The sequence below is a fragment of the Camelus ferus genome, chromosome 16, assembly GCF_009834535.1.
Source record: "Camelus ferus isolate YT-003-E chromosome 16, BCGSAC_Cfer_1.0, whole genome shotgun sequence".
Classification (NCBI taxonomy): Eukaryota; Metazoa; Chordata; class Mammalia; order Artiodactyla; family Camelidae; genus Camelus; species Camelus ferus.
The window spans coordinates 15,101,225-15,119,947 of record NC_045711.1 but is presented as its reverse complement, the minus strand read 5'-3'; the positions used below and the strand labels follow the sequence as shown (position 1 = coordinate 15,119,947).

General features: G+C 50.1%; 1 protein-coding gene across 2 annotated transcripts; it reads left to right on the top strand.

The window, feature by feature from the left end:
- The first annotated feature begins 401 nt into the window (after nt 1-401).
- On the top strand, nt 402-18,028 carry ZNF18 (zinc finger protein 18). Of its 2 annotated transcripts, none has more exons than XM_014556441.2 (6): nt 402-4,974; nt 5,999-6,185; nt 6,598-6,686; nt 11,976-12,057; nt 12,734-12,841; nt 16,425-18,028. In XM_014556441.2, the coding sequence occupies exons 1-6, from the start codon at nt 4,588-4,590 to the stop codon at nt 17,195-17,197; spliced, it is 1,626 nt and encodes a 541-aa protein (XP_014411927.2). In that variant the 5' UTR covers nt 402-4,587; the 3' UTR covers nt 17,198-18,028. The 2 variants fall into 2 exon arrangements, with proteins under 2 accessions (XP_014411927.2, XP_014411926.2); XM_014556440.2 differs by having other exon boundaries at nt 403-4,974; nt 6,595-6,686.
- Nucleotides 18,029-18,723: the final 695 nt, after the last annotated feature.

The window sequence follows — 18,723 nt, the reverse complement described above, 5'->3', positions numbered from 1 at the left end:
TAAGAAGCGCCAGGATGAGAGAGACCCCGGGTAAGAACCGGGGTAAGGGCCGAGGGCTTCAGCTTTGGGTGTGAGACCCGGCAGAAGGGTCTGGGAAAGACAAGGGAATGACCTCTGCAGCCCTCGCAGTGCTTGGCCTATGCCTGGCCCAAACCAGGGGCTCATTAAACGTCTGTCTGGTGAGACATCAACGAACACACGCACGAAGCTGCAGCCAACTGCGGAACCGGACGCTGCAGGAGACGCAAAACGGCCTCGGCCCCGCGGAGACGCGAGGAGCGGGGCGACGCGGCTCTGGTGGCCAACCGGAGCCTGCGCCTCAGCCCCGCCCCCGCCCCGCCCCGAACCCCGCCCCGCCGGCCGCCAGAGGCGCGCGTAGCCGCGCGTCTCCCGGAAGTGCGCCCGGAGCCGGCGCCGCGGGCCGAGGTGAGCGCGCGCGGGCTGGACAGGCCTGGCCGCGGCCGCCCGGGGTCGGCCGTGGCGCCGCCCGCGTCCACGCCAGACTCGGCCGGGCCTCGGGGAGCGGCGGTCGGGCCGGCGGACGCACGCCCGAGGGCCTGGGAGCGCGTGCGGGACGCGGCGAGTGCGGGGGAGGGGCGGCAGGGCTGTGAGTGGACTTTAGGGTCGTGGAGACTCGGTACCCTGGACCCAGCTCTGCGTCCCTGAGCCTCTGGGTCCCGCCGGACTCCTTGGCCACGTCTCTGGACTGGGCCCGAAAAGGGCCCCTCCCTCCTGCCTTCCCGCACAGGCTGGAAATGAGCCTGGGCCAGAGGGAACCCGGATGGGCTGATGCCCGGGTCCGTCTCTCCCAGGGTGCTCTCGGCCGCGTGGGCGGAGGGTGGAGAAGAGCGTGGGCAGCACCGCGCGGCGCCTGGCAGGGCTTCGTCCCCTCCCTGGCCTCTGCGGTGCTAAATGCCTGTAGCTCCTCCTCCCCTCCAGGCGTTTGTGACAGCCCCCAAATCCGTCCCCACAAATTGTCAAACGCTTGCAGCTCTCTTCCCCAAAGTAAAGACGTGGAGAGCTTCCTGGGTTTGAATTTGGCTGCCACCAAGAGCTTCAGAGGTTTCCCACCTGTAAATTGTAATACAGGGTAATTGTGAGGGTTAGAAATGACTTGAACTGGGCCCAATATGGAGCCGATGCAGTCAGTGTTAAAAAGTTTAGACACTCGTTTAAAACGGGGAGGCAGACATTATTCAAAGGGACTACTATAGGGTTTTGAGGTATTGGAAAGAGATTGAATACAACAAGGACAAGTGGGGATTTATAGCCAAGGTAGGGGCGGGTGTCAGTGGATGGGAAACTACTAAGAGGAAACATCTGGGTTGAGGGGGGATTCTGGGTAAGCCAACTTGACAGGAGTTTTGTTGAAGGCAGGCCAGGGTGATAAGGAATTTGATCAAATACCAAGGGTAGTCACATACCAAGGGATGTTGACTTTGATCAGATATTAAAGGTAGGGGATTTTCCCTGAACTGGACTCGGCAAGTTTCTTGCTAAACGGGACTGGAAGGGCCAAGGACAGAGTCCAAGGGCCAGTCCTAGTCAAAAAGATGACGCAGGAGCTTCACTAAGGTTTGATTAAGGAGACAGTCTTTTCAGTAGTAGGTGCTCTGCAAATGGTTACTTATATACGAGTGTATAGTAAGTATCCTTACCTAGATGTTATTTTAAAATTCATTCTAATTTGTTACAGCTTTAATAACAACTATACCTTTGGGATAACTAAATTTTTTTGATAACTGCAGCAGATTCTTATGAAGTCATTGAGATATCAACCTACAAACCATCTATAAAGTAATTTAATTATGAATAATTGAGGCATTTTTCCTATAATTATGTGAGAGTTTAATTGCTGGAATCGGATTTAAATATTTTATAAGATCTATAGTTTTCCCTAAAAGTACTTTCCCTAAGGGTTATCTGAACTGCTTCCTGCCTTAATTCAGGAAACAAGTAAATCTGAGGAAGTCTTTTGCTATCTGAAATCTTGCTACCTGTTATTTGAAACTTAGGAGCCAAATAGATCTAGATAGTGAAGGATACATGTATCTTTATTAAAATTTTTAACATTTATTTAAAGCAATACATTTCTCTCTAAGCAGTGCTTTAGCAGTTGCCTACAAGTTTTGCTGTGTTTTCATTATCACTCAGTACGTAAATATATTTTAATTTCCTCTGTGGTTTTTATTTGTTTGTCTGTTTGAGCGTAGGTTATTTAATATTGTTACTTAACAATTTCCATATATTGGGATTTTTCTAGGTATCGTACTGTTGATTGATTTCCAATGTAATTTCACTGTGGTCAGAGAATCTATACTTTAAGATTCCACTGGTTAGGAACTTAATTATGCATATGGCTTGTTTTGGTGAATGTGTCATATGTACTTGAATGTGTATTCAGCAATTGGTGGGTCTAAACGTCAATTAGATCAAATTGGTTGATAGTGTCATTCAGATTTTCTATATCCTTACTGATTTTTTGTGTGTGTGTGTGTCTATTTTTTCTATCAGTTACTGAGAGAAAGGTGTTAAAATCTACAACTGTGATCGAAGATTTGTCCCTTCAGATCTGCTATTAGGGCCTTACACATTTAGTGTTATTTTGTGTTCTAGATGATTTGACCCATTTATTATAATGAAATGTCCCTCTTTTTCTCCCTGTCTTGAAGTCTCTTGATGAGATACTAAAAAAGCCATACCAGCTTTCACGTGTTTGCTATTTGCATGGAATGTCTTTTTCCTACCATTTTATTTCCAGACTATCTGTGTCTTTGTATATAAAATGTCTCTTGTAGACGGCATATGGTTGGGTCTTTTTTAAATCTGACAATCTCTAACGTATAGTTCAAGTGTTTAGTCCACTTACATTTAATGTATTTATTGATATGGTTGAATACTAGTCTACCATATTGTCTTTTTTCCCATATTGATCTTTCTTGTTTTCATTCTTCTCTTGATCCTTTCTTATCATATTACAGACTGTTTTTTAGTATTCCCTTTTTTGGCTTTTTGCTGTACCTCTCTGTATAATATTTTTATAGCTAGCAGTATGCATCCTTAAATTATCAAAGTTTAACTTATCAGAGTATACTTTAATATTATACCACATTATAATTCACAATTCATATTTCTCATTTCCTGCCCCTCACTTAGCACCTTTACATTTCCTACTTGTCACTTCACCTGACACTGCTTCTCACTTCCCATTTTCTTTTTCTCAATTAGCGGTTCATAAATGTAATGACCTAACAACAGATTAATTCCATTTACTCCCTCCTGTGTGCTATTTTTTTACCTTTTACTTCTACTTATGTTCTGCTCACACTATTGCTATTTTTGCTTTCACAGTCAGTTGCCTTGTAAGGAAGTTAGAATAAATAAAAACATAATATTATATTTATTCACTCTATGTTTACCTTTTTTGGAGATCTTCATTCCTTTCTGTCGATCTGAGTTTCCCTTCAACTGGAAGAATGTCCTTCAGCAATTTTTGTAGTACAAAAGTCACTGGTGAAAATTTCTCTTAGCTTATTTTCTGAAAAATGTCATTATTTCTTTGAAAGGTTTTTTTGTTGGATGTGGAATTGGGTTGATTGTTCTTTCTCTAGAATTTGCATTTGGTTCTTTTTATAATTTCTGTTTCTCTATGGAAAGTCACTATCTCTTGTCATTAAAGCTATATTATTTTTAGGTTCTCAGGCCATCTGGGGTTTCTCTTGACTGCTTTGTTCCTTGATTTTGAGTCACATTTTCCTGTTTCTTTGTATGTCTCATATTTTTGGATTATATCCTGGATATTGTGGATGGCACGTTGTAGATGCTAAGAATTCTGTTGTCTTCCTCTGAAGAGTGTTGATTTTTGTTCTAGCAGGCAGTTCAGTTACTGCCTGATTACCTCTGACTTGTGTTGGCTCAGTTTTAGGGCAGATCTTCAGAAAGCCCAGGGTGTTTCCCCAATTCTAACTGGCTCAGAATAGCCCAGTAGACTGGGTCTCCTCTGTGGATCTTGTTGAAGCCTGGCTTTAGGTTTATTTAGGGCAGGTTTAGAGTAGGTCTTACTCTAGAGTGTGGTCTTTACTCCTAACATGTGGCCTTTCTGGTATCTCAGGATGCCTTGAATGTTCATAAAGTCTCTCTACTGTCAGTGGTCAAAACCGCAGATGTCCCTCGTCCCTGATTGGCCTTTTGTATCCCTCTTTTGCTCTTAACCTGGTAGCAGCTGCTCTCTGTTAAACCTTGGACGTTTCATCCTGCTGAGATGCGTTTGCGGTCCAGTCCTTGGCCAAGGACTCACGGGTGATGGTGACAGTTTAGACGTGGTGTTAGCAATTTGCTTTGTGGCTTCAAGTTTCCCATCTGTCAAAACAGAATAGTGTGTCCACTGATTTCAGAAGACCCACGGTTGGCTCCCAGGCATCCCAAGTGGGGCCCGTGAGTGTTGTCTGAAAGTGTCCGTCTCCTCTGGCCAGCAGTCACGCTTACTCCCTCTTGTGTCCCCGTGAGAGGCTCTGTGAAGACCTGGTTCTCCCACGGACGACTCTATCCCAGAAGCACGACACCTGAAAGGACTTGCCAAGCCAGACGATGCCCATCGAGCTGGGGCAGGCCCGACTCCTGCTGCCACCACCCGCAAAGGCCGAGGACGCCCTGTTCTCTGGAACAGACGCCACCCCTCAAGGGGAGGCCTCCAGCCCTGAGACTGCACGCCAGCTGTTCAGGCAGTTTCCTTACCAGGTGATGTCTGGGCCCCAGGAAACCCTGAGGCAGCTGCGGAAGCTCTGTTTCCAGTGGCTGCAGCCGGAGGTTCACACCAAGGAGCAGATCCTGGAGATCCTGATGTTGGAGCAGTTCCTGACCATCCTGCCCGCCGAGATCCAGACGTGGGTGCGGAAGCAGCATCCCGGCAGTGGGGAGGAGGCGGTGACCCTTGTGGAGAGCCTGAGGGGAGACCCCCAGAGGCTGTGGCAGTGGGTAAGTAGAGCGCGCGATGATCTGCGAGCGGAGCACAGGGCTCCTCTGGGGTCTTAGCAGGGGTGCTGCCTTTGTCTGGCACCAAGTATGTGGGGTTTTCCACATCAACCACCAACTCTCCAATTCTCTGATCCCAAGCTGGTGTCCGACGATTCGGTTCAGTTATGACACTGACTCTAGCTGGCTCCCAGGTCCTCTTCTGGGCACCCCGTCCTCCTGGCACTTCTGTGATTCACCAGCTCTGAAGCTCCCCAAACCCCACAATTTAGGAGTTATTATGGAGGCTTCATTACTTAGGCATGATTGATTAATCATTGGCCATTAGTGACTGAAAATCTCCAGCCCCTCTCTCTTCCCCAGAGGTCAAGGGCTGTGGCTGAAAGGTCCAGCCTTTTGATCACCTGATTAGTTCCTCTGGTGACCAGCCTCCATCCTGAGACTGTCCAGGGCCACCAAGAGCCACGTCATCAGCATAAACTCAGGTCTGGCTGAAACGGGCTTATTATGAATAACAGAGATCGCCCCGTCGCTCCTGGGCTTCAGGAAATTGCAAGGGTCTGAGGCGCTCTGGGCCAGGAATGCAGGACAAAGACCAAATATGAATTCCTTATTGTACCACCTCAGTGTGTCCCCACACGTCACCTAATTCTGAGACTCTCTGTGACCCTCAACACTTTTTAGCCATTAGGGATTGAAAATCAAGTCTCCTAGCCCATTCCATTTTTAGACTAGAATGTTTGAGAAGTTGTTCCAAAGACGTCTGCGCTTTAATTGGTGGAGACCGTCCAGTAGACAGCGTTAGTTGCTGGTCTCTCGAAGGTCTCCCAAGCCCGGTTCAGGCCTTGGCTCTGGATGTGTCCCTCACTGGTTCCTGCTGGGCCAGAAGTAAACACGTGGCTTTCCTTTCCCTGCTCCCCGTCCCTGAGCACTGCCTTGTGACAGGTTCCGGAAGTTGGGCTGTGGGTCTTTCAGAAGTGCTCACTCTGGACCTTTCAGTGAGTAATTCGTACGGTGTGGTCTCCAGATCCGCATCCAGGTCCTGGGACAGGAGAGCCTAGCAGAGAAGGTGGAGTCTGCCGGCTGCCCGGTGCGGGCAGTGGACCCCCACCTCGAGGTGCCTCAGGAGCTGGGCCTTCAGAACGCACCCTCCGGGCCCAGGGAGCCGCTGAGCTGCATTGTGAAAGAGGAGAGCGATGCGGAGCAGGAACTAGGTGCGGGCCGGTTATCCGTGGGGGCGTGTGCGGTGCTGCCTTGGAGAAGCTGGGGGATGGTGGCTGGGAGGCCTGAGCGGGAACTGAGGTGATAGTCCACGCAGGTGGGGGTATCTCTGGAAAGTTCAGAAACAGGGTAGACCTTCAGGAATCACTCTGATTGAGAGATTCAAAGTCTGCAAATACCACCACATTATGAAAGGGCCAGACCTTTTGGATTTTGGTTCTGAGAAAGGAGGTGGGAGGAAATGTGGGTGAGGCTGTTTGGGAGGTTGGAGGGAGCTGCAGCTCGTTAGGTAAACACACGTGTTGAAGTCGTGGTTCTCATGTGGGCAGGGCTGTGTCTGTGCCCTCTGGGGAGTGGCTGGGGGACATCTAGGTTCTTCAGGCTTCCTGTTCCTCCCCTCAGCAGCGCCTGCATCCCCGCCTCTGGCCCCCCCCAAGGAAAGGCTCCTGGGAGACCAGGACTTCGGAGCCTCCCTCCTCCAAACAGCACCTCAGGTGAGCTGGTTCCCCACTTCTCTCAGGCCAGAACCGCGCTTTGCCGGTGTCAGCGGTTGGGGGGTTGAAGGGGGAAGCGTTCTCCGAGGTGGAGGAGACAGGAAGGATCAGGGATACGTGTGGAGTGAACCCTGAGATTCGATTAGGCAGAATGTTTCCTAATTGTCACCTTGAATAATAGAATCTGGGCCCTCGAAGAAGTTTCTGGATGAAGCAGTCTTGTCTCTTTTATTATCTCTGGGTTGTGCTAAGGAAAGACTGCTAGTTCACCTCCCAGTCTAGGCCTCTCAGGTCGGAGTTAACATCTGACGTGAGGCAGGTCCTCTTCCCCCAACTGACTTCTGGGGGTGGGGCTGGCAGACGGTCAACTGCGCGTGGTTGAGGGTGCAGTTTGGCCAGTTTGGGGACATGATACGTACACACACGTGAAGCCGTGACCACAGCCACGACGATGAGCGTGTCCGCCACCCGCAAAGGCTTCCTTTTGCCGTTCTGTTGCCCCCCGGCTGTCCCGCGACTCCCCCCAGTCCTGGGGCAGCTCTGCGCCTGCTTTCTGTCACCTTACAGAAGTTTGTATTTCCTAGAATTCGACTCAAACCAGAATCATGCTGTCTGTACCCCGTCTTTGCTCTTTTGCAAATGCTGTATTTTTCTTGCTTGCTTTTAGTGCTTTGTCACTGACGGAACATTTTGACTGTGATGAGCCTTGGAGTCATTTTCTTCATGTTTCTTGTTCTTGGGGTCTACTGAACTTCTTGGATCTGTCGGATTACAGTTTTCATCAAATTTGGAAAAGTTTTGGCCCTAATGTCTTCAACTGCTTTTCCTGCCTCCCCGCCTTCTCTGCTTCCTTGGCAGCTGTGAGGACCACACACGCGTGGGGCGTGGGCGTCCTCATGTGTCTGTACGTGTCAGGGCCCCTCAGGTTGTCCCACAGCTTCCTGATGCTCTGTTTTAGTCTGTTTTATTTTATACAGTCTCTTTTCTTAGTCTGTTTTATTTTGTACAGTCTCTTTTTTCATGTCTTCAAGTTCACTCATCTTTTCTTCTAAAGTGTTTTATCTGCTGTGAGCCCCGTCTAGGGTATTTTCCACCTCAGGTGTATTTTTTATCTCTAGACGTTTGGATTTGGGCTTTATCATATCTCTCATGTCTGTACTTAACAAGTTCAGTCTCTCCTCCAGCTCCTTGACATGTGAAATAGGTTTACAGCATCTGCATTCACGTCCTTGTGTACTAATTTATCACCTGTGTCGCTTCTGAGTCAGTTTCCGAGGATGGTTGATCTCATTGTGAGAGGTACTCTCCCGTTTCTTCGCGTGCCTGGTCACCCTGACTCGTGTCGGGAACTGTGAACTGCACTTTGCTGTGGACTGCTTGTTTCCCCGTTCCTGTGAGTGTCCTTGAGCTCTGCTCTGGGGTGCAGTTAAGTCACTTGGACACTGTTCTGTGGCACCAGAGAAGCCTTTAGTCTAGGGCTAACTTTTCCCCTGTACTGAGGAAATCCTCTACCTGATACTTCTTGATGTACAATGTTTTCCACTCTGGCTACTGGAAATGTGAAGTATTTCCAGTACCGTGTGAGCCCTGGGGACCATACCTTCTGCTTCTCCGGGGGAGATCTTTCCTTGACTTGAGGAGGACCCTCCACACATCCCGAAACTCGCTCTCGGTGTAGCTCCCTGACTTCGGTCTTCTGCCTGCTGACTCTAGCCCCGTGGCCTCCCCAGACCCTGGGTCCTGCTCAGCTCAGCTCAGCGCAGGGGGGCTGCCCCTCCGTGCTGCTCTGGGTGCCCTGTCCAGGCAGTAAGTCTGGGCAGCCGTAGGGCTCACAGGGATCTCTGCCTGCTCTGCCTGACGTGATGTCTGCAAACCTTCGTTTCGTATATTTTGTCCCCGTTTTCAGTTGCTTTAGCAGGAAGTTAAATCCAGTCCCTGTTAATCCATCTTGGCTGCAAACAGAAGTCTCAGGAACAGGTTTATCTTGATTATGAAGTGAACAGCTCTGACGAGTTGCATTTGACAAAGCAGGTTTTCAGGCACCTGGACACCTTAAACATTGTTCCAAACATCCGGGGAACTCTGCTTGGTACCTTCCTCATCAGGTACTTTAGGGTGAAGGTGAGGGCAGGGGGCTGGTGTAGGTGTGCTGCATGCGGTGTGAAGCCAGGCCCAGCTTCAGCTTTCCAGCCTCAGACATTTAGGGGCCAGAGGGCAGCTTCGCAGTTTCCCCCCCGCCCGGGGCACAGGGTGGGGAGGGGAGGGGAGGGAGAGGCCTCTTCAGTGACTCAAGGGGGTCCTCCTTCCTGCTTTCGAGGTCCTCAGAAACCAAGCGGTTAGGCAGGAGGTTACCTGGTGGAAAAGACTTAGGTATTCTGTCAAATATTTCAAGCCGACATGGAGGGTTATTGTTACTTCTGTAGTAAATACAGGGTATCCCTGTGACAGGTATGTATGATTTCTCAACGTAGTTTAGCCAGCAGGGTTAGACATTACCTGTGCGTCCTGTAACGCCGTCGACTGGGACCTGCTCTGGGAAGCTTCACGTCAGAAGAGTCCAGATGCGCGCACGTGCTCTCTGTCTCTCTCTCTGTCTCCCTCTCACACACACACACACACACGCACGTATGTATACATGTATGTAATATATAAATCAGTTCCCTGTATATTGCCGATAACTGATTAATAGTCACTCAACCCAAACAAACAAAAACCATCCGCACTCAGTGCCCATATCCCTCCCCAAACCTACCAACCACTATTTGCATCAGAAGGACCTTGGTGTTTGATGGAGCCTTGTGTGAGTGAAGGGGATTTTTGAATACACAGCATCATGTCCTAAGTCAGGCAGCCGGCGGACGGCGCAGGGCGTGAGGGCCCAGGGCGCTCGTGCTCCCGCGACGGAGCCGGAGACTCTCCCCAGACTCCTGCTCCCCTTCCTGTGTTTTCAGACCTTGGGAAAGGAACCCAGTGGTGGCAGTGTCCCCAACTGCCCACAAGATGGTGCTGTTTCCACATAAAATTGAGATGATTTCCCCATCCAGCCTCCTAGTTGTCCTTCCAGAATAGGAATTTAGATTTTTTTCCTCCTGTGAGAAACACGAGAGAAAGGGATGCTGGCTGTAGCTGGTGTCCTGCCTTTTAGGTAAAGGGTTTCAGTCACACACCCCGGCTTCTTGGCAGCTCCAGGAGTGAGTGTGCGTGGCTTCTAGCTGGCAGCACGCTGTCCAGAGACTCATTGTTTGTGGTGGTTGAAAGGGCTGATCGTGTCCCCAGGGGGCTGTGGTGGCTCTGCTCGTTCCTGCCTTGGGCCGTACTAGGTGGCTGGTATTTTGGCGCTCGTGGCCTTGGCCCTGCATCCAGCCGCCAGGCCACTGGGCAGGCATCATGGCGCTTGGCTCACCCAGTCTTTCTCTGCTGGCGCTGAAGCGAGGGCTGGGCGATCTGACCCGGAGGGCTGAGGCTGCCTGGGGTCAGAAATGTCTGCTCAAGCTGGTTGTTTCCAGGAGGTTGTTGAGGTAGCTTCATTCACTGAAGACTAACAAAATAAGCTGCTAAAAATTCCTACTTTAAAAATATATTTCAAAATTAAAATCTGTATTAACAATGTGGTTATAATTAGTAAGTAAACATATAAAAGTCACTTTCCACCTTTTCACTTTTTTCACCCTGAAAAATTTAACTCCTCCTTTTCTTCTTCTTCTTCTTTTTTTTTTTTTAGCTTAGTATCTGGTAATTGAAGACCTTGGTGTCTCCCTTCTCATTCAGGCCCCCACCCCACCCTGCCCTTTGATGTACCATGTGCAGATCCGTATAGGATGGGCCTGGCTCCCGTGGTGCCCTGGTGGTGACAGGACGATGTCTCGTCCCTTCCTCCCCCCATTCCTGCTCCCTGTGGCCTGGCTGCCCGTTCAGTGACGTAATGGATGGCTGTCAGCTTTGGGGTTCCTGCAGGGTCCCTTAACTCTCTCCGTGAGCCCGTGGGGCGGGATGGGAGACTGAGATCCCACAGACTGCACGTGGCACCCACGGCAGTTACAGCCAGAGTCACAGCGAGGCCATGTGCCACCTACTGGTGACGTATTAGCTAAGGGCTTTATGTCAGCCCGACGACATGTATGAGTGCCTGCTCTGTCCTGGGCAGGGCCCTGGGGACTGAGGAAGAGCAGTGGAGAGTCCTTTCCTCCTGGTGCTCAGGTGCCAGTGGAGGCAGCTCTTCATTACATCCCTGTGTATGTGTGTGTGTGTGTGTGTGTACACATACAGAAATACTGAGTGAACTGTGAGGAATGCTACGAGTGAAAAGTACAGGGTGCTGTGAAGACAGATGAATTGCGTTATTTCTGTTGAACCTCCTGACAGGTTCTTGAGTTCAGTAGTATCATCAGGTGAGGGCGGAGGCCCGGGAAGGTTAAGTAACTTGCTCAGGATCACGTGGCTGGACAGTGGCAGAGCGGGGACTTGAATCCCGGTGTGTCTGACTCCGGGGACAGTGCTGGTGGTCAGTCTGCTGTACACACCCAGGTTCTGGCAGTCGGTGCCCTGGTGGTGAGGGAGGCTGAGATTTGAATTCACCAAAGTTGACCCAAGTCAGACGGCCTTCCCAGTTTTGTCTCCAGCCTCACTTCCATGGCGTAGGAAGGGCACGTTTTGGGCGTAACTGAGGGACACCCTGCTGTGGAGACGCCATCACGTTCCTGCCCACTGGGAGGAAAACCGATCTGCTGTTAGACCTGAAAACTCAGAGCTGTCGGGAGGCTCTGAGCACGTGCGGCCGCAGCCTCTCTGCCCTGAGTCCGCTGGTCCTCGTTCTGGCTTCATTCTGGACTCTTCCCTTCTTTGTGCTGATTTGCACTTGCTTTTCCAACAAATCCCTTTCTTAATTTCTTTCCTTTCCCTCTTGAGTTTCCAGATTTTAATGACATACAGGGATGTCAGGCTCCTACTGCTCAGAGACCTCTCCTCTAAGCACTGGAAGTTAGACAGAAGGATGGACAGTGGAGAGCGGGCTCCTGCCTTCTCTCTGTTCTCTACTCTCAAAACACAACTGAAAAAAAAAAAAAAACAATTGGAGCTTAAAACCTAAATGTTTTCTGACCGCGGCAAGAAATGCTGAGGTCGGGACTGCAGCTTTCTCCTTGGCTTCTCCCCTTGAGCCACTTCCCCTGGTTTCTCAGGTCGTCTGGTGACCAGGGTCCAAGGCCCATTCCTTTCTTCTCAGCCTCCTACAGGCAGGGGAGGGGGGTTCCAAAACCTTCACTAGACTCACGACATTGTATCTTTTTCTAGGAGCAGTGGAGACACCTGGATTCCACTCAGAAGGAGCAATACTGGGATCTCATGCTGGAGACCTACGGGAAAATGGTCTCAGGTGAGGGTGTGGGCCAGCCCGATGGAAGGGGTGGGAAGACGGTGGAACGCCTTCTGCGTGCTCTCAGAGACAGCCGCCCTCCTTGACGTCCCCTGGGTGAAGGACATCACTAGCGGCAGGGTTGGAGAGTAGGGGCGAGTTGGAGACAGCAGAGTTACAGTGAGAACTCCCTTGTGCTGTAAGTATTCTGTGCGCCCGAAGGTGCTATGGCTCCTTACACACAGTAACTCCTTTAACCTGTGGGCTCGGTAATGGTCTTCCAATTTTTTTAAGATGATTAAAGTGAGCATCAGATCCGGTCCCCTGCTCATAAGTGCTGAATTTCAGTGAACTCAGTTACCATGGGTGATCTGACCGAGTGCACACTCTTTTCTGCTAACCCAGTCCCTGCTGACCGTTGGCGAGGTCCCAGTTCACGACCCTGGCACCAGCCTGCCGGGTGGTCTGACTCCAGCTGCCCAGAGTCTCCGTTCTGTGGCCTTCACTTCATCTCCTGGTCACCTTGTGGGCACCGGCATCTTAGAAGCGCCACACACCCCTGTGAGATGAGCTGCCTGCGTGGTCTCCAGAGCGTTCATATCTCCCCGATGCTCAGGGCACTCCTTTGAAAAACCCAGTGTGGTCCCCAGTCCTCCCATTCATCCAGGCGCACGTATTCTCTCTCTCTCTCTCCCAGGCATTTCCAGTTCTGAGCCTGACCTGACTCCTCCAACCGCCTACGGGGAAGAGCTGGCAGGACCGCACCTGCGTGTCGGCGAGAAGATCCCAAGACCCACCTGCACAGGTGAGTGACCCCCTGTGGGTCCAGAGCCGCTCCTGACCTCCCGTCGTTGGACTGCAGGTGGCAGGGGAGATACTGGGACTTGGTTTCTGTGACATCGGTTATAACGAGCCATGGTCTGGCCAGTCCAGTCTGAGTACCGAGGTTGGGTCTCCTTGTCGCTGGCTGTCAGGCTGTTGACACATGTACTCAGTCATGGAAGAAAGCCCCCACATCGGATCTGCTGCCTTCACTCCTGCCTGCTGTGACGGCCCTCCTTCTCAGCGGGAATTAAGATTAGTACGACTGAGACCCATACAGATACGGCTCGAGTCCCATTATAAAAAAAGATGGTCTAACAGGGCTGTTGTCCCTCCTGACAAGAAGGTTCATGGTAACTAGACTTTCCTTTCTCTGGTTATGGTGAACGGGAACCAGCCCACCCTCAACAGAATAAACAAGACCGACAGGAAAGCACTTTTTAGCTCATCTCCATGCACCTAACTTTCCTTACACAGCAGCAACAACAGATACTTCATACAAATCGCGTATTTGAAGACTGGTGCTAAGAGCTAGGAAAGTTGTTCTGTTGTAAAATAGCAGGCGCCCTTTGCCTTCTGCACTCTTCCAAAAACATCGCAGCCATGTGAAATCAGCCGTCACCCCTGCCTCCTTGCACACCCAGACACACACACACGCACTTTCACGTCTACAGAGGACCCCAGCGCCACGGAGGAGGAGAAGACCGAGGGTGGGAGCTGTGCGACAAGCCACTCTTTCTCCCCAGTGGGGTCTGAGGGGATTAATTATTTTTCTTTGCTCATATACACAGAGCAAGCATCAATTTTAAGCAATATATTTATCATAATACTATTTCACAAGGGTGCCTCTGGAGCGGTATTTTTCAAACTGCATTTCATGACCAATTAGCAGGTTGTGAAAATATTTTACAGGGTTTCAACCAGCATTTTAAAAAGCAAAATGATAATATTGAACAGAAAATATCAGAATGCAAATATCAACTATCAGCTGTCAAGGTGGGTAGCATTTCAGGAAATTTTTATTCTGTATCTGTGCGTCTGCACTGCATTCCAGTATAAAATTATTTCTTACCATGTGTAGCAGACAAAAAAAGTTTGAAAATGCTGCTTTAGAGGTTGTTGCCATAAGCTTTTTGTTTTAATGGGGTTTATTTTTTGGAGCAGTGTTAGGCTCACAGCAGGAGTGAGAGGAAGGTAAGGGATTCCCGCGCAGCAGGGGGTTATTTGTGTGTCCAGCTCACTGACTCTCCCTGTGACCACTCAGTCTTATTTTTCCCCTTTTTTTCTTTTTCTTTTCCTTCATTCCCTGCTGCTGACCATGGTCCCATCAGATCTTACCTTGAGCCAGACTGTGGAGAGTGTATGAAGCCAGCCCGCCTCGATAAGGCAAAGAAATGCTGCTCTAGGTTCCTGAGAGAGGATCTGAGGGACAGGCCGAGGAAGTGGCAGGCGTGGGACGCTTGGGAGCGACCCTGGGGGAGGCGGGTGCAGGAGTCCAGGTGTGCAGGGACGGGGCGTAGTAACAAGATGGGGAGGGACCGGTCTGGTCTGGAAGGCGCACACGGTAGCCCTCTGCCGGATCGGGGCTCAGACCAGGGGCGGCAGTCCCAGGAGAGAGTGGACATGCTGTTTTGTTTGACCATATGGAAGAATAGCTCATAGTCAGAGCAGGTCAGCAGGGCAGTGAGCCTCCAAAAGCCTTACACCCGTACTTCTAATCAAAATCCCGAAGGACTGAACAAGTATACACAGTTGGCCCTTGAACAGTGTGTTTAAAAAGAAAAGGGCAGACGGGATTTCAAAACTGTAGAATAAACAAGACTATACTGTGCAGCACAGGGAAATACACACAGGATCTTGTGGTAGCTCAGAGAAAAAAATGTGGCAATGAATATATATATGTTCATGTATAACTGAAAAATTGTGCTCTACGCTGGAATTTGACACGACATTGTAAAATGATTATAAATCAATAAAAAATGTTAAAAAAAAAAAAAGAAAGGAACCACAGCTTCTATACATAAAAACAACCCCAAACAAAATTAAAGTAGTAACTAAACGGTGAAAAATTCTTTTTATGAACACGACAGATAAGTGATTATTTTTCTTAATAGAGAAGGAGTTAATGCAAGTTGGTAAGAGAAAAGTGACTTTCCCAGTAAAATAAAACGGACAGCAGTCTTGGAGTAAGAAAAATAACTCATAAAGGTGAAAAAATACTTGATTAATAACTGAAGAATTAAAATTTATACCCATGGAACACCGTCATTCACCAGTCTCAGTGGCAGATACCTGCGCCACCGAGTACTAAGTCCCAGCCACGCGCCCGCCCTCTGCTCAGCCTCCCACGCCAGAGGGTGGCGCAGTCATTCCGGAAATCAATTTGCCAGCAGGTGTCAACAGCCTTAGTAACACCGTTCCTGCCTGCTGGCACAGTAATTCTACTCTGAGGAACCTCCTTTAAGGTACTGATCAAAAACGTGGGAAGAATTTGTGAAGAAAAATGCTTATCACATCATTATCTACAACAGCAAAATAAACAACTTAGATTCCCACAGTAGGAGAACTCTTAAATAAATTATGCATTTACAAATATTATTGTGTTCATGGCGACATCTCCACGATGGGCCATTATTCAGCTCTTTAAAATGATATTTATAAAAGCTTCTTTAAGACAAGAGGAAGTACCTTTGCCATTTGAGAAGAACATGTTCTAAGGCTCGGGGAATGGTTCTCTAGCAGATTCCTGGGGCTGCAGCTGATAATGTGAAAGACACTAATATAGGAGAAAGGCAAACAGCTTCTTTAGAGCTACAGGAATAATGTATTTTATAAAAGCTGAAGATAAATTCTGCCACTAAAATGAAAATCTTTACTACATGCATCATTAAGTAGTAATAAGCAAACAACCTAAGTTATGAGGAGAAAAACAACATCTAACTGTTACGTGAGTTAATGAGGCACAAGTGAACGCCAGTTTAAGTGCAGACTGAGGGCTTCACTTCGGCCCTGCGGCCTCGCCGTGCTTCACAGCCACAGTAAAGTGACACATTAGTGCATTTCAGGAATTGTGGGAGGGAGAATCCATGTGACATTGATGAATCGCATAGACAGACACACGTACAAAGGAAAGACTGGAAGGAAACGCGTATTCGGAGCTGTCGGTATGACTGAGGTCGATCTGGTTTTCTTTCGCATACTTTTCAGATCGTCTTTGGTGGTCATACTTCTCTTTTCTGTGTGAACAGATGAAAACCAGCACTTTTTTAGCGCAGCCCTCTCACATCCCGCGCGTCCCCTGGGCCTTCAGCAGCGCTTGCCGCGCACCGCGGGGCCTCCGCGGGCGCTAACTGCCGGTGCTCGCTGCCCTTGGCTCCAGAGCTGAGTCACAGCCTGGACGCCACGAGCTGGGTGCCCGGGGCTCAGCCTGGATGGTGTTTTCCTTCTTTGCTCACTGATGCCTTCTTGGGAAACAGTGTTTTATGATGACCCTTTCTTTGACATACGAGCTAGAAAATAGGGCACAGCCCTGACTGAGCTGTTCCACATCTTCCTCCTCCTTTCAGGGGACAGGCAGGAGAATGACAAAGAGAACGTAAACTCGGAGAACCACAAGGACCAGGCGCTTCAAGCCTCGGGAGAGCCACCCTTCCAGGCTGCCCTGAGCGGCCTCTTCAGTGAGGATGAGTCGAAATGCTTTGGAGAAGGTGAGAATCTCCCCGAGGCCCAGGAGAACCTTCAGGGCGAGGGAACCAGGGGCCAGCTCTCCCCTCAAGACAGGAATCCTGGGAAGCAGCTGGGTCCACGCCTGCCGCGTCCTCACCCCGGAGAGCCGTCTGTGCCCTGGCCTGAGCAGAGGAGGGAGGCCTCCCCGCGTGTGCAGCCGAGAGCCCCCATGGCCCAGAGACTCCCCACCTGCCGGGAGTGTGGGAAGACCTTCTACAGGAATTCGCAGCTTGTTTTTCACCAGAGGACCCACACCGGAGAGACGTACTTTCAGTGCCCCACCTGCAAAAAAGCCTTTCTGCGGAGTTCCAACTTTGTGAAGCACCAGCGAGTCCACACGGGAGAGAAGCCCTGTAAATGTGACTACTGTGGGAAGGGCTTCAGTGACTTCTCGGGGCTGCGCCACCATGAGAAGATCCACACGGGAGAGAAGCCCTATAAATGTCTCATCTGCGAGAAGAGTTTTATTCAAAGGTCCAACTTTAATAGACATCAGAGGGTTCACACAGGCGAGAAACCCTATAAATGTTCCCGCTGCGGGAAGAGTTTCAGCTGGAGCTCCAGCCTGGACAAACATCAAAGATCCCACTTGGGAAAGAAGCCCTTTCCGTAGCCAGGCTCTCTCGGCCCATTTCTGTCTCCTGGTCCACTTAGAAATGCTTGACTCCATCTGGAGAAACTGCCTCTCTCAGAAGACACCCCTGTTCTCTCGCTTTCTCGTGGACTGGACAGGAGAGACTGGAACTCTGTTTTAGACTCGGAGGCACCTCGGCCTCTGCACTGGACTTCACGCAGGTTTACTGTCTTGCTTCTCCATCAGGAGAAAGAAAAGTCTTCATTTTTCAGCGCCTCTCTTCCCTTGGGCCCTTGGGGGGTCCCGTTTTAGTTAGGAGCGCTCTCTGGGAGGAGTCTGCCGCTCCTGGGAAGGACCTCGATCAGCCCTGTGGAACCGGGGCTCTAGAGCAGGTCTCCTGTCACAGGGAGGGGCACAGAGGCCGGGGAGCTCGCGCGTGATCGCTGTACGGGTGCCAAGCTAGCGTCAGGTGTCCCTTGTTTCCGGTAACCTTGGTAGCCACCCCCTGCCTCATTTGTGCCTGACTAACCCCAGGTGTGTGTTCTCGCAGGCGCCCCGAAGTGGCCGTTGAGCCCGTCGGAACCTGCACGCTCACCCGTCGGCTGAGCTGTGTGGGGGAAGCGCCGACCCGGTGCCAGGGCCGGGCGCTCCTGGGTCCTCTGCCCATGCCCGCCCCCCGCTTGCTCTGGGGCCTCCAGTTGCCCCCCTTTCTCCTGGTGTCCCACTTACACCATCATTTTTGCCAAAGTGTCCGGTGTTGTAAAGTTATCTTCCTTATCTCATTTGGTCTGTGCGTGCAAGGAAGAAGTCAGTAGTATTGATCCAATTTGTAGTGTGTCTGGAGGTTTATTAACACATCTATCTAACCTGTCCACTTGTCCTTGTCTTCAAAAGTTCCGTGACCCAGAGTGCCCTGCTCTCGTACAGTGAGACTTCCACCCTCCCTCCATCTTGGTCCTCCTCTGCCCACTCCTCACTGTTTTCCGTGAGGACCAGGAAGGATGATGCCAACAAGGAGGCAGAGCCATCTCCCTGGAAACGCAGGAACTGTAGGCAAGAAACTGCAAGTTGTTGGCTGTCAATGGGAAGGGCATTGCTGCTTGATGAGAGGAGAGACAGAACTCAAGCTGGAATTCCTGGATTCCAGAGGAATTTGTTAACTCCCTTATAGGCATCCAGATGAGGAATAAGGCCCTTCTTCCTGGGGTGCAGGACCCACAGGGTAGACAGCAGGAAAATCATGGTGAAATTGGCATTAGATTCTGTATTCTTGTAGCAGAGGTTTTTAGGATGGTGGGATTTTCTGTTTTAAACCTGGACCCACAGCATCGGCAGTTTCTTAAGACTTACTGACTCATGTATCCTGAAGGGTAGGGTCCAGCCATCTTTGTTTTAACAAGTCCTCGAGGGGTTTCTGATGCCTGCTCAAGATTAAGAACCACTGTTCTACACAGTAACCAACCCAGAAATAGTCCAAGGATACGTGGGAATAACGATCCTAAAAGGAATGCTGAGCCCTCCCAGATGACTTAACAGACAGCCCCCCCCCCCCCCGAGCCCTTTAA

Bases quoted from the DNA above. Each gene is read 5' to 3' on its own strand.
- ZNF18 (XM_014556440.2), top strand. From the start codon at position 4,588: ATGCCCATCGAGCTGGGGCAGGCCCGACTCCTGCTGCCACCACCCGCA. The intron at 6,186-6,594 runs GTGCGGGCCGGT...TCCTCCCCTCAG, and splicing joins CGATGCGGAGCAGGAACTAG to CAGCGCCTGCATCCCCGCCT. The intron at 12,842-16,424 runs GTGAGTGACCCC...TCCTCCTTTCAG, and splicing joins CCCAAGACCCACCTGCACAG to GGGACAGGCAGGAGAATGAC.